The 23,516-nt window shown below is 48.6% G+C and overlaps 4 protein-coding genes across 5 annotated transcripts in view; 1 reads left to right on the forward strand and 3 right to left on the reverse strand.

The window, feature by feature from the left end:
- Positions 1 to 23,516, forward strand: part of LNPK (lunapark, ER junction formation factor) — a 170,881-nt gene that overhangs the window by 36,483 nt on the left and 110,882 nt on the right. The gene's annotated exons all lie outside the window — the stretch shown is intronic.
- HOXD10 (homeobox D10) lies at positions 2,993 to 6,112 on the reverse strand. The gene is made up of 2 exons (XM_005237127.3): positions 5,286 to 6,112; positions 2,993 to 3,897 (listed from the first exon to the last, which is right to left on the reverse strand). The coding sequence occupies exons 1-2, from the start codon at positions 6,025 to 6,027 to the stop codon at positions 3,620 to 3,622; spliced, it is 1,020 nt and encodes a 339-aa protein (XP_005237184.1). The 5' UTR covers positions 6,028 to 6,112; the 3' UTR covers positions 2,993 to 3,619.
- HOXD11 (homeobox D11) lies at positions 13,022 to 15,383 on the reverse strand. The gene is made up of 2 exons (XM_005237126.2): positions 14,420 to 15,383; positions 13,022 to 13,844 (listed from the first exon to the last, which is right to left on the reverse strand). The coding sequence occupies exons 1-2, from the start codon at positions 15,024 to 15,026 to the stop codon at positions 13,609 to 13,611; spliced, it is 843 nt and encodes a 280-aa protein (XP_005237183.1). The 5' UTR covers positions 15,027 to 15,383; the 3' UTR covers positions 13,022 to 13,608.
- On the reverse strand, positions 20,778 to 22,430 carry HOXD12 (homeobox D12). Its single transcript, XM_005237125.1, has 2 exons — positions 21,794 to 22,430; positions 20,778 to 21,527 (listed from the first exon to the last, which is right to left on the reverse strand). Exons 1-2 carry the CDS (start codon positions 22,353 to 22,355, stop codon positions 21,289 to 21,291), a joined length of 801 nt encoding a protein of 266 aa, XP_005237182.1. The 5' UTR covers positions 22,356 to 22,430; the 3' UTR covers positions 20,778 to 21,288.

The raw sequence follows: 23,516 nt of genomic DNA on the forward strand, positions 1-23,516 counted from the left end.
CCCGCCTGCCCGCCTGCCTGCCCTGCCTGCCCTGCCTGCCATGCCTGCCCGGGACGCGGCGGGCGTGGCCGCGCTGGCAGCCCACGGCCGCGGCGGGCGCGGACTATTTCTTCACCTCCTTTGAGTGATTTCTGCCATTCATTTCTTAATCAATGAGAGGCAGGGTGTTTAAATAAATCCAACAGCCTTGGCTTGCTAATCACACTCCAAGCTGCTGAGGAAACCCGCTGGGAAAGGGGGATTCTTGCCTGTAAAAACAAACCATCGCAAGCTGGGACTGTAACGACTTCTCATAAAACAGGAAAATGTTACAGTAAAAGCACATTGCGGTACTTCCATATTTCAGAGCATGTGCGGGTATTATTATCCGCTCCCCCCACCCCCAGACAGAAAGTTTCCATGGAAAGGATACACTTTTTAAAAGAGATGCCCATTGTGTTGTTTTAAAACAGGTGGAAGACCTCTGTAATGATTTTATGCCTTTCAATAAAAATTTTATGAGGTGTATTTGATTATAGATTAATGTGTCCCTAATAAAATGGACGGATGGAAACAGCAAAGCCTGTGTCTCCGAGCACAACTGGCGTGTGGCTGAACACATGCTCCTGTATCTGCGAAACTTGGGGGCTACACAGCTCCAGCACAGCCCCCCTCTTGGTGCCCAGCGCGGCCCGGGAGGGGACGCGGGCAAACGCTGCCCAGAGGAGGCCGCGCGGCCGCGGGGCGGGGGCCGCACAGGCAGAAGGGCAGGCAGGCGGGCGGGCAGGCGGGCGGGCAGGCGGGCTCCGGCCCCCGGAGGGGCGCGGGGCTGCCGCTGCCCCCGCTCCCCGGCAGAGCTGCCTCCTCCGCCCCTAGCTAAGGGGAGCCGGGCCGGGCCGCGCTGGCCACGTTCAATGCCTACGTGAGATTTTTGCCCGCTTTCCTTTCCTTTCCCTCCCTTCCCTTCCCTGCCCTCCCTCCCGGCCCAGTTATCCTTCCCCGAGCGAAACGGTGCCCGGTTAGCATTGAAAACTAGATTACCCATGGTCTTCTGCCCACGCCTGCTCTCCCGAGCGAGGGACGGTGGCTGTGTCGGGATCTGGAGGAGACGCACACAGTTAGTGGAGACCCGCAGCACAGCCCGCCGAGGGCACGAACTGCAGCACTGAGAAAACACTTCCTACTCGCGGGCCGTTATGAGGAAGGGACTGAAATTCCTGTTTATTTAATGATTTATTACTCTCTTAGGTTGTTTTCTTCCTTTTTAATTCTCCCTTTTTTTCTTTGTCTTTTTTTTTTTCCCCAAACATTCTTTTTGTCATCTCACACTAACATTTTCCTTCGCGTTTTCATACTTCTGTTATATTTTTCTTTAGAAGTAGGGTTTGTGGTATGGCGAAAAATTGCCCCTCGCTTCACACAGATATAAATTGATAAAGCAGGCAGATGAGAGTGAGCCTCCTTTTTTATATAAGTTAAACACTTGGTATAGAGCCAGCTAATTACTTCCCACTGCTGAAACTTCTTTGGTGATGTAGCGAGTGTCTTTAAAGGAAAATAAAAGACGGTTCAAATGATTGCGATATTTAAAGAGGTGGGTTTTTTTCCGAGCACAGTTTTGTTGTTTGTTTTCGAAAGGAGAGCGAGCACAAAATACCTACGTGCTTGCGGCTCCTGCAGCTTCAAAACGATGATGCTTTGGTTTGAGGAAAATACACCTCTGTCCTACGAGTAAACGTGCACATGAGAAAGTATTGGCTTAAATTAAATATCAGCGACAAGAGAGCAAAATACAACGCCACCAGCTGCATATGAGCAGTATCAGTGTCACCAAGTCAGACAACACTGGCACTATCTTGCGTTTAATTTCTTGATTTAGAAAATGCTTAGGGGACGAATGGGCGTTGATTGTGATGAAGCTGGTTTCCCAGCGCAAACAGTAGCCACGCTATTTTTCCAGTACTGTTTGAAGGTGAAAGTATGCCCAAGTATTTGCACTTCAATTTGGAGTCATGTTCATTTGCAAGCCATTTGCTGTTCTGCTTAGTATTTCTGCTCACACAGGCACTCACCCACTCTCACAAACACACGCCCTTCCCCAACCTCCAGTACAGAGCCCTGCTAACAACATTTTTCAGCTATGTACAGAAGGGGTTAAGAGTCGTGAACGTCATTATCTGGATGTGTGCTACTAAAATGGAATTGCGCGAAATAAAACGATTTCTGAGCAAACAGAAACGGTGCAGGGTGACAAAAGTAGGTCTGAGGAGGCTGGTGTACTTTTGTAAGCACGCTTGGGAGCGTTTCTGCTCAAAAAAGCCAACCTTGCCAGCTGTTTGAGGCAACATTTTCCCATCCACCATCTTCTGAAAGCTCTTGAGCTGACCAAGAACCGAACTACTTAACATTAACTTATACCCGGCTTTGCATTTGGAATGATGTTTTTTTTTTTAAGCGAGTAAAGGCACGAAATCAAAGTCTACACATTGTAAGCATGCAGTGACTGATATTTTTTGAATCAACGTATGAACGTCAAACAAAATTACACACATATTGCTGACAGCTTGTAGTAGAAAGATTTTTTATCACTTACCATTTACGAGTTGATTGGTTGAGGATGTCCAGTTTAGGTCATAATATTTTACTACGTTTTTTTTTTTTTTTTTCCTTTCTCTCTCTCTTTTTTTTTTCATTCAGTTTGTCAGACTGCGAACATCACACAACATTTTATCAATTAATCATTTGTTTACAGGCACAATTATAGATGAATTAGGTTTACATCATTTCCCGCCGCAGTCTCCACCCCACCCCTAAAAAAAAGGAAAGGGAAGGGGAAAAAAAAAAAAAAAAGAAAAAGAGGGGAAAAGAAGGAAAGCAAACCAGGCAGACACACACAAAGACCAGAAAATGGCAAAGGAGGTACATCAGTCCAAAGAGCTGCTGATAGAGAAAGATCAGGAGACCAACCTGCATCCCTACTATAAATACTTGTAGAAAACCAAAGGAACCGCAGTAGTTTACAGAGTTTATTGCATTATACATGCGAACAGAACATGCACAAGAAGGACATATTGCTGCTGAACGACTACTATTCCACATATGCACCACAAGGAAATGTCTACAATGGAGAAGAAGGAAATATTCCATTTTACGAAGGACAATCTCTAAGTTCATTTGCGAGGATAGTTACATTATAATGTGCTTCTCTTTCCCCCCGCCCCCAAAGTCCGTCCCGTCCCCCCCCCCCCATTTTTCTTAAAGTATTGAATGTACTCAAAACGTTATGGCCCGTGTAACAGCCCCACATAAATACCATTTTGTTAGTAAAAACATGAAAAAGTCACATTGCTTGGATGTTCGACAGTTCCAATAAGTTAAGACCAAATGATAATATTCAATAATAGTTACCCTGCATTACGATGAGAACAAAAATAAATTACACGTGCTAGGTTTTATATATACTCATCATAGTAATACATATTCACTTGCAGCGCTAAAAGAAGGACGAAGAGTCACATTCTATCAGAAAAAAAACCAAAACAAAACTGGAAAATGCCGGGTTTTGCCAGAGTCTCTCCTGCCTTTAGCAAGTGGTGGTGCTGTGCCCATTTCTCACTGGTGCCCCCCCCGGGGTTAGGGTTTAAGAGAAGGTCAGATTAGCGGTCAGTTCCCGGATTCGGTTCTCCCTGCTCATCTTCTTGAGCTTCATTCTGCGGTTTTGAAACCAAATCTTGACCTGCCTGTCAGTGAGGTTTACGCTCTTACTGATCTCTAGACGGCGCTCTCGAGTGAGATACATATTGAATAAGAACTCTTTCTCTAATTCCAGTGTTTGGTGTTTAGTATAAGGACACCTCTTCTTTCTGCCACTCTTTGCAGTTAGCCAATTGCTTGTTGGAGTATCAGACTTGATTTCCTCTATCAAAATCAAAGAAGAAAAAGAAAAAAAAATCAAAAATACCTCAGGCTGTTAGAGTGTACCCTTGGCCATGACCCCTCCTCTGCAGTGTCTGGCAGATATGGTGGATGTGGGCATTAAACACAGCTCGGGTGAGGTGTGGGCACAGAGAGGGGACCTGCTGCCAGGCTGAGCTCGCCCGTCCCCACCACACGGCACCCTGCCTTGCAGCCGCCCCGCACTCGTGCCCCTTCCAAAAGGGAATCTCAAGTTTTCAGCTGTCGCTTAGCATTTCAACAATATTTAACCTGCCACCAGCCTCATGGCCACATTTTAACGGGTCTAGCCTCACCATGGCCGCCTCGGGCTCCCACGACACTTGCTACGAAAATATCCAAATTACAAAATACCCTCGCGCACTGTATTTTGAAGCAGCATCCCCCCAGCCAACAGTTGAATTACACAAGCACACCTAGAAGCAGACATAGACGTTTTCCCAACCGAAAAGACATACACGAAATTAACACCCTCTGCCTCGTTTTTTTTTTTCCCATTTTCCTTTTAGATTTTTTTTTCCCCAACAGAAAGAAATCTGCTCCTCATCATCCTAGACCTGGGCTGTTAAATATAATTCACATAAAAAGAATCTCCATGCACACGTAGGGTAAAAATCGACCTAGAGGTTGCAAAGTACATTTTGATAGAAGAAAATTTCCCGTTTTGGGATTCTTCGACACACGCCGTTCGAAAGGAAGGCTCTTGTGCACTTTTAAAGGGAAAATAAAATCAGATTACCACCACCTTTAGCTTTCAAACGCATTTCAAAATACTGTTGCACTTTTGGAGACCAATCCAAGGTTATCTAAAGCACCACACTGAAATATTCCACCTTTGGACCAGGCAGATAGCGGGCTGCTGCTTTCATTGTGCATTTGTTTCCAACTTTACCCAGCCTGGTAGCACCTATTCCTCACCTATTTTAATAGGATTTGTAATTAACTTTAAATGAATTCAAACCACAGTAAGGCTCAGTGAAAAAAAAAAAATCAGCGAAATATTACGAGAGAAAAGTTGAGCTGGTCGTATTTTACAACCTCCAGACCTGCTTTTTTAGAGGTATGGGGCTGCTTTTGGCTGCTGCAGCGCATTAAGGAGCACACGGCTATATTCCCCGCATCACAGAGGCGGTCTGCATGCACGACAGAGGCAGATCTCTACAGAAAATCTTTGGACCCTTTTGTGTAGCATTTTTGCCTGCCAAAATCTTCAGAGACACAGCACCTGCAGCCCGATACTCCTTAGCATTAAATGTGATGGCTGTGATGCTCGTTAGTATATTCGAGCGTGCTTTATGGTGCTGGCGTGTTGGAGTTACACCACGGCACGGCTTAAACTCGGTAATACAGACCTTTACTCTCCTTCTCCTGGACTTCTGGGCTGGACACGGAGCCTTCGGGCAGGCAGCTCCGCTCGTCTTGCAACGTGGACTTGGGCTCGGGACTTTCCACTTGAGAGACTTTAGCGGTGCTGTCTTGGTTGTTCGGGTTTTCATTCATTTTCTTTTCCAGCTGAAGTTGAGCAGATATCTGCGGTTTGGAGCTGCCGCGAGGGTTTAACTGTAACATTACAGTTGAACTCGTTTCAGGGCTATTATTGTACTCTTGGGTTTTCCCAGTGGCGTAGGTCTGGCTCAGTCTAAAATATCCTGGGACGGGAACCTCGGGGTTCTCAATGGGGCATGATTCAGACACCAGCCTCTGGTAGGAAGGGACGTCTGCAGAAATGAGTTTGGATCTCTTATCGGAATACATGCAGCAATTGCTTTCTTCTTTAATATTTGTAGTGAAGGAACAAGTGGGGACCTGCTGTGTAACAGGTTGCTCTATTCGACAAGATCTGTTCGGGTCTGTCCAAGTGTCTACTTGAGGTATATAAGGATGTACATTCATACCCATATTTTGGTGATTAACTTCTCTTTTAGCCAGAGACGGAAGGAGTCCACAGGTTTGCATCCCATACGTCCCAATGTCTGTGCTAGGTGGCATATACATGCTGGCGCTGTTGGAGTAGAAACTGTCACTCCTGCACGCACTGATGAGAGAATCTACTAAAAAAGTATTAGCGGCAGGAGAGCTGTTGGGAAAGGACATTTTGGGGCGGAATTTGAGGAAGAGAGATTGTGTCCTTTGTAGGCTGACATCTCTAGGAAAACATTCCCGTGTAATTGCGGATGCCTCCGCGCGACCACATGACAGCCGGGCCAATGGCAGCGCCCGCCGCCCCGCGCCCCGCCGCCCCGCCGCTGACGCGCCCCGCCGCGCCGCCCCGCCGCGCCCCGCCGCGGTCAACAGCGACCCCTAGGCCGCCGCGCCGGCACCGCACCGCACCGCCCCGCCGCGCCCGCCGCCCGCGCTGCGGCAGCCGGCCCGGGCCCGGGCCCCGCCGCGCCGCCCCGCGCCCCCCCCGCCGCGCCGCGGAGCCTCCGCGGGCGCGGAACCCCCCGCGTGGCACGGCGGGCGGAAGAACGTGCCCGCCCGCGATGGCTCCTGTGAAAGTCCCGCTCCTGACAAGTGCGGGGACAAAAGGTTGCGGGATTTATTAATGCGTATTAAGGAGAATCAGGGGCGATCAATAAAACCCTCATCTACATTCTCGGGCTACTTGGTAATTTTCTTGCTTCTGAAGCTTTTTCAAGAGTTATACCCTCTGTTGCCGCGCACGGGAAGATATTTTATTAACAAATCAATCGAGACTTTGTAAAGGATAAGATTAATAGTTAAGATTTAGCATAATGGCGTTCGCGTTATGAATTATTGAAAATTATACTATTGATTTTTTTCCTCGCTGCTAACCGAGAAGGTCAATTTTTGTTTTAACACAAATCGTCAAATATTAAAAGCTAGACTTTTGTCATAACTCGAGTTTTATAGGGAAGCTACATTCCTAAAATTATTTTACAATGCTCTCTCCCGACCGCCTGGGAAAAAAAGTGGGGGTTTCACTTGCCCTGGAAACTGAAAGCACCATGAAGATAATTTCTCCTTCTGTAGTATTGCTCGTTAAAAAACATACAGCAACTCATATCTGCAACTCTTCGAGCAACTTTTCCTTTCCTTTCCTTTTCTTTCCTTTTTTTTTTTTTTTTTTTAAGAATGAAAAATGCATCTGTATTATAAAAAGAAAAAAAAAAATACCGAAGGCAACAGTAACTGTCTACCTGGCAAATCAGAGTTTTCTGTCCCAACATTTTAAAGGTGTTTTACTGTTTTCCCCCCACTTCGTACCCATATTTACACCCGCAGCTATTACATTTTAAATAGTGATGGTACAAACTGTTTATTACTTTTTCCTTCCCCCCCTCCCCCCCCCTCCCCCCCCCGTTTTCAAACTGGAGTATTTCTTATCTGGGACTAATGCTGTCAAGGACTCTCATCCAGACAAAGTGAACTTGTTGATAATTTTTGTTTCGGATTCATCCGCCTGTTCATTTTGGGCCTTTCCACCATCAAAACACCCTTTCAGATCCCTAAGAGCAGGCAGCACGTGAAAGGATTTTTAAAAATTTAAATGCGCCTTTCACCCAGCTGCAAACATGCGTTTTCCACCAGGATGGATTTGAATTTTCCCCTGTTTCCTGGCGTTTGGACGTTTTGCACTTTACCGTACACTTTACATTGCTGGAAACAATAACCCTGTTTAAAATTTCGCTGTGGCAATGAGACAGACCTTTTAAAACCTTATCGCAGCTGTTCAAATACAACATCATTGTCAGGTTAAGAGCCAGTGTCTTTTATAGCTGCAGCCTCCAGCTTCGGGGTTGCCGGAGAGTTTAAATATTACCTTCATAATATTCGCTGCCTTCAAGATCTTTTCGCAGCATCCCCTGCGCCCGGCGCAGCCCCCCTGCCCTCTCCGGGCACGCTTCACCGCCACCGAGGGTTGAGCAGGGAGACGGGCGCTCCGGCGAGATGCTGTTTAAGATCATGATCAGAGCCATTGCTAAGATTCGCCTGCGCCGGGAGAGAAGCTGCGGCGGAGCCCACGACGCTCCCTCCGAGCGCGGCGTTCCCCCCCTCGCTTTCTAGCAATTTCCTCTTCTTCAACAACAGCCCGGACAACCCACAGAGTTTAAAGAAACAAAATACTATTTTCCTTGACGCAGTTTTAGACTTGACTGTTAAATCTAATCAGGAATTTTATGCCCATCAAATGGCTCTTTCATAATCTTTATTTACACTTTAAGAAAAGGGGGTCCCAGAAATATCCCAGCTGAAGTATCAGCCCAGAGGTTTGCAGCGGGTTTCGCCCAACAGTAAAGTTAAAACAATAAGCAAATGCTGAGCTGCTTTCCCCTCCAGCCTCGCTGGTGCTGGAGGAGCTGCCTTCTTGGCTCCTGATTAGACATGAGGGGTCTTTGATTTTTTAAATTGAAAATATGAATTTCTTGCATGTCACTACACGGAAACTCAGATGATGGTTGTTTAAATACCGTACTCGGGACTGGCAAACGGCTCCGTAAGACCCTTCGCTCACGATAAATCATGAGGGTTTTTAAAAACGGGCAGCAATTTTTTATTGAAAATGAACAGTAGGAAAGTTTAAGTTTGATGTAAATAGAAGTTGAATAAACATGCGAGAGCCACAGGGGAACTGGGGACTTAGGCTCTGGGCATTTAATGTCACTCTTGTTTTAAATCATATTAAAATGGAATCAAGTAATTAACATTAATAAATAAATCAATATTGTGCAATAAATGAGATATACAATCTACATTAATATAAAGGTTTTGCTCCCAGAGCCCCATATTTTTCCGAATGAGGAAGGGGGGGAGGAAAAAAAAAAACCAACCAATGGGTCCATGCAGATGTAAATTACTGTTTGTAATAAAGCATAGGTGGACATTACAGTTTTCTCCTCTAGCAAATGTCAGGTTTGATGGGCTAAAAACTGGAGGTTACCAGACGTAGCAGCAGGGCTTAATTTTCACCGCCTTATCTTCCTAAACCTTATTACTGGTGATACGATTATTTTTTTGTCTCGGCTGTGCTGAGGATTCTCATAGTTGCAGTTTGCTGTGTTTGTGTCTCATTATGGGAGGGGGATGGGAGGGAGGTACGAAAGAGGCTAGATATTTTGCAGATGCCTTCAGTAACAAAGGTATTGCGAGAAATATCTTATTTTTAAAACAGGCTGGAACCCAGGAAGCTTTTAGTAAAATTCCTTTCATTTACTCGATTTAGGGTGTCTTTAAACGCGCGGATTGTATATTTTATGCCACGCTGTTATATTGCAGGGAGATTGAAGAATAGTTTTTATTTAAGGGGGAAAAAAATTGGCCACGATATTGTCTCCTTTCTTCTTTTAATAATACAACTGTCACGTTGCCCAGATTTCTATGTACCATATTTTCATAGAAAGAGTCGGCGTCTGGGCTGAGGTTCAGATTCCCCGGATTTTTTTGACCAAGGGCCCGGGGGGCTGGGGGCTGGGGGACGGGACGGCATACTGATGATATTATGCCTTTTCGTAAATATGAAAGCTTATAGAATAAACAAAAGAGCATGCTGGCCATTCCTTCAAAGGTGTTATTTCTGAGCGTGGGGATCGCACTGTAGCACTGACTGTACTCCCAGCTTCGCCCGAAGCCTCAGCTCTTCCTCTATTGTATTTCTATATTTCTGTGCACACAGAAGTGTATATCTGGTATGATGAGATTTTAGCGTGTAGTCTGGTCGCCGATGCAGCCCTCAGCCTCGGTATTTGGACTGCACATTTGTCCTTCGGCAGATTCCTGACGCATTTTAATCAGAAAATAAGCAAATGCCCTTTTCGTTCTCCTTAAAGGACAAGCCCCAGGACATTTGGAAATAGCTCACAGCCTTTTCTGTCTAAAGGAATAAAACAGAGAAAGGGATAAAAAACCCCGAAGAACAGAAGAGGGTATAGACTCGCACAGAATCATCACATTTACATGATGATCCGAAAAAGACGAAAGCGACGTTTCCATATTCCGGTATATTTTTTTTTTAATTAACAACACACCCTGGCTCCCATCCCTCGTTCGCGTTCGCTGAGATCGGCCTCACTGTAATTGCGAGGGGTTACAGCACCTCGTATGATGCCTGATGGGTTTGGGGTTGGTGTGGGCTCTCACAAGGAGCACTCGCATGCCAAGAAAAACAAACACACACAAAAACTTCGCTAAACGTTTCCCTCTCGAAACGGGTATCTCCACCGAGAGACCAGGGGATTTTCCTTCGGGACCCGGCTGCGCCTGCAAAGGCTACCTTTGGCGTCAGGGATCTCAAGGATTTCGGATTGTACAATGCCATTTTATTACCGACGGAAAGGCTATTTCTAGGAAAGTGTTAACAATGAACTTCTAAAAAAAAAACCCAAACCAACCCAACAGCCCAGCAGACAAAGTGCCAACAAATGCTTGCACGAGAGATGGGGCTTTAAAAAATGCGGAATATGGCTGAGCCAACGTGAAACAGATTTCGATGAATTCTGCGAATAAGCAGAAAGCAGCGAAGCCCTTTCTTTCTTCAAAATCTGACCAAAAGTGCGCACTAGAGAAAAAAAATAAAACAGAAAACCAGAAAAAAGGAACATGCTCGGTCATTGGAGAGCGTCCAGGAAATCCATAAGCTTCACCTTAATTTTCTAATCTCTAGTTTCATTTTAATAGATCTCCATAGTACTTTTAAGGAAAGGGATTACATTCAGCAATGCCTTGGCAAGGTGATGTTCGGATAATAAAAAGATGTTCTTTTCGCTTTAGTTTCTCTGTCTCCCTTTAAAAAAATAAGCACTCTCAGGATCTAACGTTAATCTCGTCTTTAAATAAAATATGTTTTTAAAATTATGCTTTCTGTACCTAGAGGTTTATTTAAGAAAAGCCTCGAAGAAGAATCGAAGATAAACTGTGGAAACGCCTGGGTTTTATATTACTTTTGTTCCATCCGCGTTAAGGCTGTCCTTAAAGGAGTAAATAGATTTTCGTTCTAGGGAACGAATTCTGAATAACACTGGGTTGGGTCTTTTTCTTTCTTAAAATTATGGGATTTTTTTAAAAGCTCGGATGCATTATAAAAGATTACGACCAAAAAAAAAAAATCTTTTAAAGTGGCATATTTCTCCAGCACGTCACGGTTATGGGTTATTTGTTTAATAAATCTTTTTGATGCTTTATTTTCTCATTTGGAAGGCCCTGAAATCTTATCGTTACTTATATATTAGATATTTTATTAGCAGTGGAATTATTATTAGGAGAGAAAGTAGACGTGGCCGGGAGGACGGCTGCGGGCATTACCGCACATGGGCGCGCCCTCCTGTGGCCGCGGGCCGCCAAGCACCGGGAAATCTCCTCCTCTCCCAGGTCCTTCTCCTCAGCTCAGTTTGCTCTCAGTCATGGGTTTCTTCCTTTCTTTTTAAATAGAAACTTAACACTGCTATCATTGAGCATTTATGCAAGATTAATGCTAGGGTGTTTCGGTTTCCGCGGCCCTTTTTTGCGGTGTCTTAGCATTTTAAAGGCGTATTAATCCACTGAGATAGACTGTTAAAGCACTGCAGGGAACAGAAAATCAAACGACTCGTTCTCGCCCTGCGGATTAAGGCTCGGGAGAAACACAAGAATTTTGCTATAAGGTCAGCCGAAATGCTGTGAGAAATTCACCGCGACTTCGTGCGTTTCTAATTAATGGGCTTTGTGGGGAAACGCACATCCGCAGAAATCTGCATAGAAATATCATCTTTCTCCCTCAATTACGAAGCATTTCCTACAGCCCACGCTTTTTTTTTCTTTTCCCTCCTAGCGAAAAAACATTTTTTTTTAAGAGCTAAGAAAATACGGAGATTTGGGGCGAATTCCCGGGGTGCGGTAGAGAAAGGTGAGGGCAGCAGGGAGCCCGCCGTGCTCCGGCTGGCGGGGACCGGAGCGGGGCACGCTCCCCGCACGCCGCGGAAAGCTCACCTCGACCCAGCTGGGATTTTCATTGCGTTATGATGCATTTGTTAATATGGCCAGCTATGCGGTAATAAGTGTGTGTGTGGTTGTGCGTGTGTGTGAGAGAGAGAGGGAGGGAGGGAGTGAGACAGAGCGAGCGAGCGAGAGAGTGGGTGGTGGTTGAAAATAACAGAGGAACCTTAAGGCGCCTAATTATTCAGAAAGGTTAAAGGTGATGACCTTGACATTTTGGAAGTTCAAAGGCATACACTTATGTTTTTCTTACTAAAGGGTTTAAAAAAATTTTTTTTAGTCATGCTTCCCTCCGCTTCTATTTCTCCATTTTTTGGATTCTCGGGCTTTTCCTGACTTATTTAGGCACTTTTGCCTTCCCTGCGTGCGAGTGTAGCTAGAGCCGCTTCGTCCTATTCAAAAAAGGCAAATTCTTCTCTCACTCCTCGCCTTTATTGCACACTGCGGAAATCTCTTTTTCACCCACCAGAAGGTGTATAATATAACCCAATTAAGCTGTTTAGAACCTCGGGTTTTATGGTGTTGTCTAGACAGTTCAAGGTTTTGTAAACAGCCCAGCCAGGTCACGCAAGATAAAGCGGCGCGGAGCGGAGCGGACCTCCGGCGGATGCCGGTCCCCGCGCAGGGCCCGCCGCGGCCGCGGCTGCGCTCCCGGCCAGGCGCCGCGCTCCGCTCGCCCCACCGAGGGACGATATTTAAGAGATCCACCCCTCTGCCTCCAAAGTTCCCCCCCCTTTTTTTTTCCCGCCCCCCCTCCCCCCCAGTGCCAATTGTTTATAGCTCCCTCTTGTCTGCCTCGCTCTGAGCCCTCGGTCTTTCTGCCTTGCTCCTCACTAACACGTAAATAGTCATTGGCGTTGGGGGTCCTGGGCTGCTCGGGAGCCTGACCGGTTTTAAAAAAAGCCCTTTTCGTTGTTTATAGTAATTGTAGCACCATCAGAAGTGATGGTCTGCAGACAGCCATGTTGGCTCTGCCTCACAGCGAGCAGGGAAGGTTACGCTTACCTACAGAGGGAGAGTTAGGCATCTAAACTATTCTTTAAAATGCATTTTAAATAACCCGACTAGGCTTCCTCCCGTTATTATTTAACTGAACTTGGCTCTAGCCCGGGAAACGCTAGGATCCTTCGGAGATGGAAATCCATACAGTGCACGGAAGTTATAACCTTAACTTTACTAGAAACCATTTATTCACATGAAAAAGACAGTGGCCCATGCTTTTGGATGACAATAGAAACATATATATATATATTTTATATATAGCGAACGTACATTTACCATCTCTTAAATAAACCGCATTCACTTAAAGGGAGGAAAGTGTTATCCTAACTCAAAAGCAACAACAGAGCCCCCCCGAACTCAATGAATTGTAAGCAAAAACTACCAGACACACTGCAGGTCCATTGCTGGTACTGTGGGAGAGGAAAAAAAGCACCTTTGGCGAGAAACACTTGAGAGTGGACAGTTGGATTTACCCTAGTTTCCCCTTATCAGGAATCTGCTCCGCCAAGCCCCGAAATCTCCAGTGGCCATTCAGTGTGTGGAGTTGCAAATGAAAATGAAACTTTGAGTTCCGCAGGGTGGATGTGTCATGTAAACCAATTTACTTTTGCGTTCAGATGGCAGGTCAGAGAGACCGAGATATTATTTGTTTTTCTTCTTTCTTCCTTTTATTTTCTTCTCCCTTTCTTTTTTTCTTTTTTTAGATATTTTCCTTTCTTTTTGGTTTTTTGTTTTGTTTTGTTTTCAAAACAAGGGATTCCCAGTGAAATATTGGAGTCGATCTCTGTTCAGTTTCTTTTCTTTCATCCTTCGATTCTGGAACCATATCTTAACTTGCCGGTCAGTGAGATTAAGCATTCTGGACAACTGCAGTCTTTTCTCTTTGTTTATGTACACATTGAAGAAAAACTCCCGTTCCAGTTCTCTAATCTGATATTTGGTATAGGGACACCTCTTTTTCCTTGATCGCTGGGGAATTGCTGAAATTCAAGAGAGAAGAAACTGATTTATACTGCTGCTACGAACATGCTCAGCTAGGAAGAGATCAGAGGCTTTGACAATATCCCCTTGCCTGGAAAGCAGCCCTCCAGCAGTTAAAAAAAAAAAAATCCCGGGGCTTTTACTCTCCGGGTGACTTAGTGAAAAAGCGAATATTTCCCAACTTCTCCTTAAAAGAGAGCACTTCGAGCAATACAGAGAGATATTTAAATGGGCTGGAAAAAATCCAAGTTTCTCAAACTCCTCTAACCCACCCCCCCGCCACAAACAAACGAAGATCTTAAGCTCCAAACCGACGGCAGCTCTGAGCACTACCTGTGAAATCTCCCCGTCTCCCCCCCGCCAAATGAACAATTTAATAACAATTAATATCCTCTTCCAAGAATACCTTAAGCCCACCTAAATTGGTTTCCTATCGTAAACACGCTTTACAACGGTAAAGGAAATCTTATAGGATATATAAAATCCTTTGGATGCTTATAAAATTGCACATAAAATGCGGCTTGACAAAGTGTTGGCCTTGTACTCTTGCCCCCAATTTACTACTGATACCTACCTGAACTGTTGCTCTTCTCTGCAACAGCCTCACCAGAAGGGGAATCGGCGCTGTTTGCTGGTGTCACTTTCTTCTCTTGGCTGGAAGGTGTTTTACTGCAAGTGCTGTTCTGGGCTTTCAAGTCGCCCTTGTCCGCGTCCCCCTCGCCCTCGGAGTGCTGCTGGTACGGGGGTCCGGGGGCTGTCTCGTAAAACTGGTCGAAGCCTTGCGGCAGGATGCCGTTCCTCCCCACCGAGCTGTAGAAGTTGGAGGCGGCGGGAGACGGTCCGTGGTGGCCGCAGACAGGGTCCGTTTTGAATAACATTTCCGTCCTCCTGTTCGCAGGCTGCAGAAAGTCTCTGTGCATCACCTCTTCAGCTGAGTAATAAGGAGCGTAACTGCCCCTATACTGCCATTTGCTGCGCTCTAATCCGTATTCCCTGAATGCTACTTCGCGCACAGGTTGGACATGAGGTAAATTAGAAGAATAAGGAAAAGTCATTTGACAGGACGACGACTGCGACAAAAAAGAGGGTTTCGTCGAGAAATCTGAGGGTGAGACGTAATAAGCGCACCCTGGCAGATACATATTGGATGTGCCGTGACTGCAATCGTCAAACTCAGTCATGTCTTCCTTTTTGCGATTGCAAGCAACCAGGAGGCTTCAATGCATTGAACAAGATCCATCTATTGCACAAGAGGGTTTGGACAGGATCAACTAAGAAAAAATCCCCACCGTGTGCTGACGTGCAATTCATCTTGATTGATTCTAGTGGTAATTATGTCACGTGACGCGATGTAGAAATGTCCTTATATCTATATCAGCCCCTCGGAAAGGCTCCTAAGATCTCTCCAAAGAGCCCTCCCAGCACGGAGAGACGAGTGCAGCCTTTGTACAAATATAGCCGTTTTTCCCCCTCATCCTTTCACCAGGCGATGAGATACACGTAGGTGGTGCGGCTAATCACCTGGGGCCGGGCAGGCGCCTGCCCACCGCCGGAGCCCAGCGCGGAGCCCCGCGGCGCGCAGCCCCCCGCCCGCATCGCCGTCCAGCCCGCCCGGCCGCCGGCCCTCCGCGGGCACCGAGGGGGGGACACAGCCACGTCGGGGAAGGTAGCCCCCGGGGCGTGGGCTCCCGGCCGAGCACCCTCGGCTCGGAAGCGTGATCGCTCCTCGTTAGAGGGAGCGATGCTCGCTGGCCGCCGCTCACGCAGATGATGAGCGGGTGATGGTTCACTCAGGAAAGCCAAGTCCCATTCACACGCCCGAGCGCACGGGTGGATCTGCCCGCCCGGCTCCAGCAATCCACAGTTGGCGTCAAAACCGGTCACGAAATTCAAAGCCTGAGTCCCGATCACCTCATTTTCCCTCACTTCCAAGCCCAAACACTGCGCGCTTGTGTCAGGGCGCCAGAGACAAAGTGAACTGGGAAATGCACACACAGAACATCTCCCAGTAGCCGGCTTTACGAAAGGGAGACACTTTCGGGCTTTTCTGGAAAGCAAAGGGCTAGGGCAGGAAGAGAAGTCCACCAAGCACGGTTTCCTCGGGAAGCAGAGCAGCACACAAAGTGACCTCTGTTCCCCTGCCTCCAACTCCCACCAAAATGTTCATTTTCCTTGGAAGGGAAAAGCAGGGTTGGGAGCGGGCGACACGCACAGCAGCCGCCAGCCCCACGGCCGCCCTGCCTTCGAGGGCTCATTTTTGCCAATTTTCTTTTTCCCCTTGAAATATGATTTTACATAGAAAAGCACAAACCGGGTCACAAAGGCTGAAAAGAGAAGAGAATAAATAATACGCGCCAGCAATAGCCCTATGCTCGAGCAATTCCTCATTCCAGAATCGTGTGCCAGCTCTCTATGGGAATGCCTTTTTTCCGCCACTGTACAGCATAGCCAGAGTAGCCCCGCCACATGCCGCTCTCCAAATAAACCCGAAGCCTGGGCGAGCTCTCCGCGCCGAGCAGGGTCGCGCCCTGCCACTGGGCAATCCCCGGGCGCCCCGGCCGGCGGCAGGCCCCAGACCCCCTCCAGAAAGGCAGCCTCCAAGTCCCACAGCAAGCAGAGAGCCCGGCAGGTAGGGAACCGGCCCCAGAGCGCCGCGGGCAAAGGGGGGGAAGGCCCGGGGGCTTCCCGGCTCTGCGAGGCGGCGGTGCCCGTGCAGGGCTCGGCCCCTCTGCGACAGGCGCCTCCTGCGCGCCCCCGGCCCCGCGCCACGGAGAGGTTCGGGGGCGGGAGCCCCGCAGCCCGGGCTGCGCCCCGCACCCTGCCCCCCGCCCCGCCGCCGCCGCTGCCACCGGCACGGCCCCTCCTGCTTCCCCCGGCCCCCAGAGCAGGCGAGGGCTGCCCAAGGGGCTTCCACACCGCAGCCCAGCTTGCCCTCTCTAAAAAGCAAAAGACCAAAGACAGGCAGATAAGATGAAATTCATGCCTCCCTCCCTCCCCCTTCTTCCCTTTTTTTCTTTTCTTTGTACAGTATGGTCATTTTTGCCCTGGTGCCTCGCTCGCAAATCACCCCGAACGCCACACATCGCTCCCTAGAGCAGACAGACTCTCACAAGGTATCACTAGATATCAAAGCACAAAACCACCATTCCTTTATCGGTAACTTTCGAGCCCTCTCGATTCTGCTGCAACACATGAACCACCACCTAAAAATTATGCCTGCGCAGTTAAAATGGCTCCTGTGTCACTTACCACCCTGAGCTTGCAGCAGAGCAGGGCAGGAATCCGTTTGGATTGTGCCCCCAGCTTTCTGATCGCCTATCTCATCCGGAGAGATGGCTCTGGGAACCTATGGAGCTTCATTTTCTTTATCGTTCAAACAACTAATTACGCCTTAGCCAGAATCCTTCACCTTCCTTTCGATGCAGCAAGCCTAGCATCAATTAAATTTTGGCGCAGGAGCCAACCAGTTTCAACTAATTCAAGTTCAAAGACATGGCGACGATTTGTTAATACGAAAACAGCCCTTTTAGGAAACAGTCCTTTAAAAAGCGATCTAATTTGGGGAATGTGAGACCAGTATCGCAGCAGAGACCCCGTCGGAATAAGGCAGAGCTGGGGGTCCCCGCCTGCCAGAACATTTTCACCCTGGGGTCTGTTCCCAGCCCAGCTCTGAACATTCCATATCCCCTCTCCATGTCTTTTTTTTTTTTTTTTTCTTCTCCCCCCCTTACGGAGATTAGATAGCATCGAAACAAATGCACATAATGTACAGTCAGGCGAATACTTTACCGTTAGACGTCTTGAAACATCTGCAACCGTTGCCTGGAATTACCGAGTATTCAGGTCCAAGTGACATTTCCAAAAGCCCTCCGTGGAAATTAAGGCGACTTGCATAACAGTCGGGTTTTAAAATATACCCAGTCCGGCTGGAGAAGATGCGGTATTTTTGTGCCACCCAAGATAAGACACTAACTTGACCTTAACTTTGTTATGGCGCCCCTAGTATCTGGAGAACGTGAACAGACACTGTCTGGCAGCTCTCGTAAAAACCGACTGGAGAAGAGATTCTGAGTCATTTCATTTATTGCCACTACAGTTCTGCAAGAAAGCTTTTCCTCCCTGCCAAACTTTAATTATTTATGCTCTTTTAGGAAGCACAAAGGCATCCAGAGCCATTCCCAACAAGCCGAGTTGCGTTCGCAGCCTTATCAAACGAGGAGGAATGGAGAACCACCACCCCCCTCGAAAGGGCTTTACCAGGTTTAGGCTGCGGTAGGAATGCAAAGATGTTTATGTTGGAGTAAATAAAGGGATGGACGGTCGCCTGCATGCTGCGGGGGGACGCGAGCGTGGGAGCAGCAGGCGGGTGCCCGTTGCTCCCCCCCCGCACCGAATGCACACACGAAGCCAGGGCAGGGGGCAAAATACAGCTGGAAGGACACCCGAAATAATCCAGTCGGAGGGCGTGGGGTACATCAGCTTCACACGGGTGCATCTCCTGCACGCCCACTCGGCGTGTCGCACACGCGTGTGCACACATGTGCCCACGGGGCGGCTCAGGCGGGTGCGCGCAGGCAAAGCCGCACGGGCGGGGCGCGCCCCGTGTCTGCAGCTCTGCCACACGTGTGTGTGCCACCCCACACGCCCAGAACGACTATCGTCGCCCGCTGCCCCAGAGGAGCGGCTGAAACCTGGAGCATGGGCACGCGTGAAATCGTGCACCATTTTCTACCGCCTGTGTGTCTATGCACAGTAGGAGCCCGCAAATACGTACGTCTGTGTGTGTGCGCACACACGGTTATACACAACGGTCGCTGCCGAAATAAGTGCATCTGTATACATACAGGCACGCACAGAGGTACGCAATACATACTTTCGCATCACACCGCAGTTTTGGTCCTACCTCCTCTGTTTTTTCTCCTTCCGTGGGCGATTTAGACTAGAAGCTTTACAATGAGCCATCGTCATGGATCAGATACGTTTAATAAATAACACATTGCCTTTCACATCTCTTCACTCGAGGTTCCTGTTCGGATTCCACATCACCCAAGTAATAAAGGGACTGGTGTTACTGGGGCGGGTTAGGACAGGGAAGGACGGCATAAAGGGTCCATTTCTCATGGACTGTAGCCGGCTGAATAGTATTCCAGGAGAGAATAAGAAAAGGGGCTTTATCTGGGTTTTGCTTTTCTCCTGGCTTGCATCATTGGGATTGCTTCTAGTTTTTTTAATTAGGGAAATGCTACTGAATGAAGAGACTTTTATTGTCCGCAATGCGCCAGCGCACAGCACAGGGGCTGAACGCCTCGAAGATTTGGAGGGACCCAGGGGTGATGCCTCTGGCTGTAGGTGGCTAGGTGTGCATTCCCTTCCCTCGGGGAGCCCTCACCCGGTGCTGCTTCGCCCCTGCTTTTCCACTGGCGGTCACCCCGCCATGAGCGAGGTAGGTTTTTGTCTGCCTTGGGCAATGCGGCAAGAGTGGCCATTCTGGACGGCGAGAAATGCGCCTCCAAGTTGGGCTGGTTTTCCTTCTCCCTCCCGAAACACCACCCGAGCGTTACCTTTGGGGGTCTCTGGAAAGCTTTCGGGAAGATGGCTGCACTTCTAGCCGCCTAGAAATCCGGCATTTACCTCCAAAGTCATCTGGACCACTGTGCCCTTGCGAGCAGGACTTGCATGAGTGGGTAGGAGCAAAGTTCAAATATGTCTCTTCATGAAATAATGAGTTTATTGCCCTCAGGAAGGCAATAGCCCCGTGTAAATAGGTAGCTGCTTTGTGCCATTCCTTGTGGTTGTTCAGCCTTGTGGCATACACCCCGAACAACCATAACTGAGCTTACTTTATATACCAGCGAATAACGCAGGCTCCGCCAGCGCAGTTACTGTCGCTGTTGGGAGAGGCAACCCAAGGTTTTGGGTGTGGAAACTCCTCGCCATTAGAAACAGATTTAGGTGGAAATCGCAGCCAAAACGCGTTTTAATCCGGACCTAAAATTCAGTGAGTTTGTATTTATTTGTTTGTTTGTTTATTTATTTATTTATTTCCTGAAGTATCAGACCAAGGCTGTATCTTCTACCATTTCCCCTGGCTCTGCCGCTCCGGCCAGCCTGACTGCTCGGGTGCTGCAGAGGCCGGCGGCTCCCGGCAGAGAAACCCTTGTCAGCAACATGCGGGGAAAATCGATTTCATTCTCGTCCTAAACCAATAATCAAACGGCTTGGGCAACGCTCCCAGTCCCTCTGGTTGGGTTAGCCTCTTAGGTTTATGTCTGGTGAAAAAAAAAACCCAAAGCGTTCCCCTCTTTCCTCGTAAAAACCTCTGCGGAAACGGCCATGGGGACGGTCTCACAAAATCATCAAACCCACCAAAACCTCCGGGCTCTCCCCTCTCCTGCGCCCGCAGCACCTCGGGGTGAGAGGGGGGCCCCGGCTGCCCCCAGCCCTGCCCCAGTCCGGGCCCCGGCCCCGGCCCCAGCCCACCGCGGCCTCGGCACCGCCCGCTCCCCTTTGCCTGTTTGTTTGGGGCAGCGCCTGGACAAGGCCAAAGTCAGCGGCGCTGGGAGGGCAGGGCCCGGCCCGGCCACCTGGGGCAGCCCCGGCGCCCGGCTCCGCGGTCCCCTCTGCCACCGCGGGACCCCGCGCTCCCCCGGGGCCCGGCTGGCGCATGGCGCGGGCAGGGGCCCGGCGGGGCGCCCCTTCCCGAGAGGGGATCCTCTCCTCCGTGCGCGGGGAGCAACCCGGGCGGCGGGCGGGGGCGGCGGCCCCTCGGGCGGGCACACGGGGCCCGCGCCCCCGCCGTCGGGGCGGCAGCTGCCGCCGCGCAGGTTACGCGCGGGCCTTGCGCGGGTGTCACGTGCCCTCTCCGCCGGGCTGCGGCCGGATCTGCAGCTCCGAGCGGGGGGTGGGAAGGGGGAGGGAAAAAAAAAAGACAGAAAAAGGTTTATTTGTTAACCACTTTCCCCCATCGCTGCTCGAGCAGGTTACTCCAAACCACAAAACAAGCCGGCGCCGCAGGCTCGCCCTGGCGTGCAGGGCAGCAGATGAAGGGAGCAGCCGGGACTCACAGAGCTGATGTCTTTACTAGGCATTATTCCTTTATTTTGCTGAAAAATGGTGTTTACATACAGATAAAAGAAATCGATTTTAGTTTAGCACCACTCATTCTCCGGGGAAAGAGAGGGGAAGAAGTAGGAGAAAATCTATATAAATGGAGAAAGAAAGGTAAAAAGCTGATAATACAGGTTTCCATGCTGGTCCGGCTTGTCTTCTTCACTTCGGTTAAGAACTCAGCGTCTGCCAATTTACGCAGGGATCCTACGCGTTTCGAGAACTTGGTTTAAATGTTAAAAAACACACAGTCCCCGCGTTTCACTCGCGAATACGCTCTACTCTAGGGGTGAACACTCCGGGCACAAGTTCATGCAGGAACGGGCGGACTCTGCTCTAGTACATAGAAAGTGCCTGCTCTCGCATTACTACTCTTTTCTTTTTCATCCGCCGGTTCTGAAACCAAATTTTAACTTGCTGATCGCTTAAATTCAGTCTGTTTGATAGTTCTTTCCTCTTCTGTCGGTTAATAAACTCATTGAGGAGAAACTCGTTTTCCAATTCAGCAATTTGTTGTTTTGTGTAAGGTTTCCGTTTCTTTCTTGATCTCCCCTGGGTGGGGCACCAAGGCAAACCTACAACAAACACGTCGATAATTTAGTGGATCAGGTCTGGGTATTAAAGAGAATATGCAAGAAACCCGCAAGACAACAGGGCTAGACTAGGTCGGCAAATCGGGCAAAGCACATCTGACAGTACAATTTCTATCTACCTCCGAGTCGGATTAAGCGATTATCGCTCCGAATGGGTTACAGGGGGGTTACAAAGCAATTACAGGCATCTCTTAGAAAACAAGTATCGCTAGGTCGCCTCTAACTAAAGCGAGATATTTAAGGCATACCATCCTGCACTGAAGGTCTGAGGCATGACTGGACTGCTGCGGGCTGAACTGTCAGGTTCAAGTTGACGGAATTCTTGATGTCCTCCTTTAAGCTGGAAGTGCAGGAATTCACTTCAAAAAGAGCAGCCGAGCCATGCAAACTTCTCTGCAGGCTCGAGTGGTCATACTTTACGGGCTTTAAGTTGGCTGCGTGAGTAACAGTTGGGTCATTTGCAAAAGATTGCCTCTGCCTGCATCTCTCCTCTTGTTTGGAGCTCGCATCGTGGGCGTAATATTTATTGTTGTCTTCCAGGCACTCTTTGTTGCCGTTGGAGCTGATGTTGATTGGAACGGAGCCGGGGAGGTAAGGCTGCGCTGCGCCGCTGAACGCGTGGCTCTGCGGCTGGGCTGCGCACGAACTTGAGCAAGTCCACGGGATCGAGCTCCGGGGGTAGGAAATGGTGGGCAGAGCCGCCAATTGACTGCCATTAGCCCGCAAATTAGGAAAATAAAAGGAATCTGGAGATTGCAAATTCAAGAGAGAACCAACGTAGCCAGATCTGTAGAGACTGCGATCACACATTTCCAACAAAGGACTTCAGCTGTTCTTACAGCAGTATTTAGTTACAACAGGGAATAAGCGGAAAGCCTGAAACGATTGGACGAAACTTTGCAGACAGGTTCTTCAAAGCCGGTAATTTCAGCACCGCCTCCAGCCACTGAGTTGTTCCCCCCCCCCCCCTTTTTTTTTTCTCTTCTCTCCCCCCCCCCCTTTTTAAAAGTCTTATGATAACACTTGAAATATTAAAACACTGAGCTCGCAAGGGGGAGGGGAAAACATGGTCTCCGCTTCTATAAAAGTGGCCGGGGCTGGCTGGCAAAGCTGCAGCACTAGCGGAAAGATGAGGGGAAAACAAACATTTGCAGAGTTGCCGAGGGGACAGGGCAGCGCCGGGCGCAGCCCCCGGCCCGGCCGTGCCCCCCGGCTGGCAGCCCCCTCCAGGCCGGCCGCCCTGCGCCGGGCAGCTGCCGGGGCGAGAACAGCACCCACGATGAGAGTGTGCACCGCGGGCGGGGAATAACCCACGGTGGCTGCTTCCCACTGAGGGGAAGGAGATGTGACTGTCTGGGGCACACGTACAGACGAGTACACCTTGTGCGTGCGTGTGCAGAACGCGGATTTTGTCTGGTTTATATACGCGTTTGTTTTAATTGAGAGCAACATCACATGCATCTTCATATGCTTGCAATTAAAACCTTAATTGATCGGATATTACCAGGATCGTCATTCTGGTACGCTAACAACTAGTATTCTCTTAGGTCCGTACGTCTTCCCTTTTTACTCCTTTCACCTTTCATCTTCACTCCGAAACGACAAGTTTTAAACGATGCTTCTAAAATTCGGGGATTATTTTGTCTTTAAAATACAATCAAAAAAACAGTATCAAACCGAGAATAACAACAGCAGCAACACTGAATTATTTGAGCGACCCGCCGAGATAAAAAAATAAATATCAAAAATAGATAGAATCGAAAGACTGCAAGAAAGAAAATGCCGGCGTCTGCTCTGCAGCAGAGAGGATGTGAGTGCGGCGGTGGGCAGAGGAGGGTCAGCCTCGGCTGAGTACCCCGCTGCTATCTCCCAAGTTGCGCTGGAGGAATTTTTCTCCCCTGTCAAGCAAATGATTCCTTACAGTGTTATTACAGTGTTATTTTGGAGGGTTATACGTATTTTTCTGAGAGA

This window comes from Falco peregrinus, chromosome 8 (assembly GCF_023634155.1).
Source record: "Falco peregrinus isolate bFalPer1 chromosome 8, bFalPer1.pri, whole genome shotgun sequence".
In the NCBI taxonomy this organism is placed as follows: domain Eukaryota; kingdom Metazoa; phylum Chordata; class Aves; order Falconiformes; family Falconidae; genus Falco; species Falco peregrinus.

Excerpts from the sequence above, each read along its gene's own strand:
- HOXD10 (XM_005237127.3), bottom strand. The coding sequence starts at position 6,027 with ATGTCCTTTCCCAACAGCTCTCCTGCCGCTAATACTTTTTTAGTAGAT. Across the intron at positions 3,898-5,285 it reads CCAGGAGAAGGAGAGTAAAG|AGGAAATCAAGTCTGATACT; the intron begins GTCTGTATTACC and ends TGATTTTGATAG.
- HOXD11 (XM_005237126.2), bottom strand. The coding sequence starts at position 15,026 with ATGACTGAGTTTGACGATTGCAGTCACGGCACATCCAATATGTATCTG. Across the intron at positions 13,845-14,419 it reads AGAGAAGAGCAACAGTTCAG|CAATTCCCCAGCGATCAAGG; the intron begins GTAGGTATCAGT and ends CTTGAATTTCAG.
- HOXD12 (XM_005237125.1), bottom strand. The coding sequence starts at position 22,355 with ATGTGTGATCGCAGTCTCTACAGATCTGGCTACGTTGGTTCTCTCTTG. Across the intron at positions 21,528-21,793 it reads CAGACCTTCAGTGCAGGATG|GTTTGCCTTGGTGCCCCACC; the intron begins GTATGCCTTAAA and ends TGTTTGTTGTAG.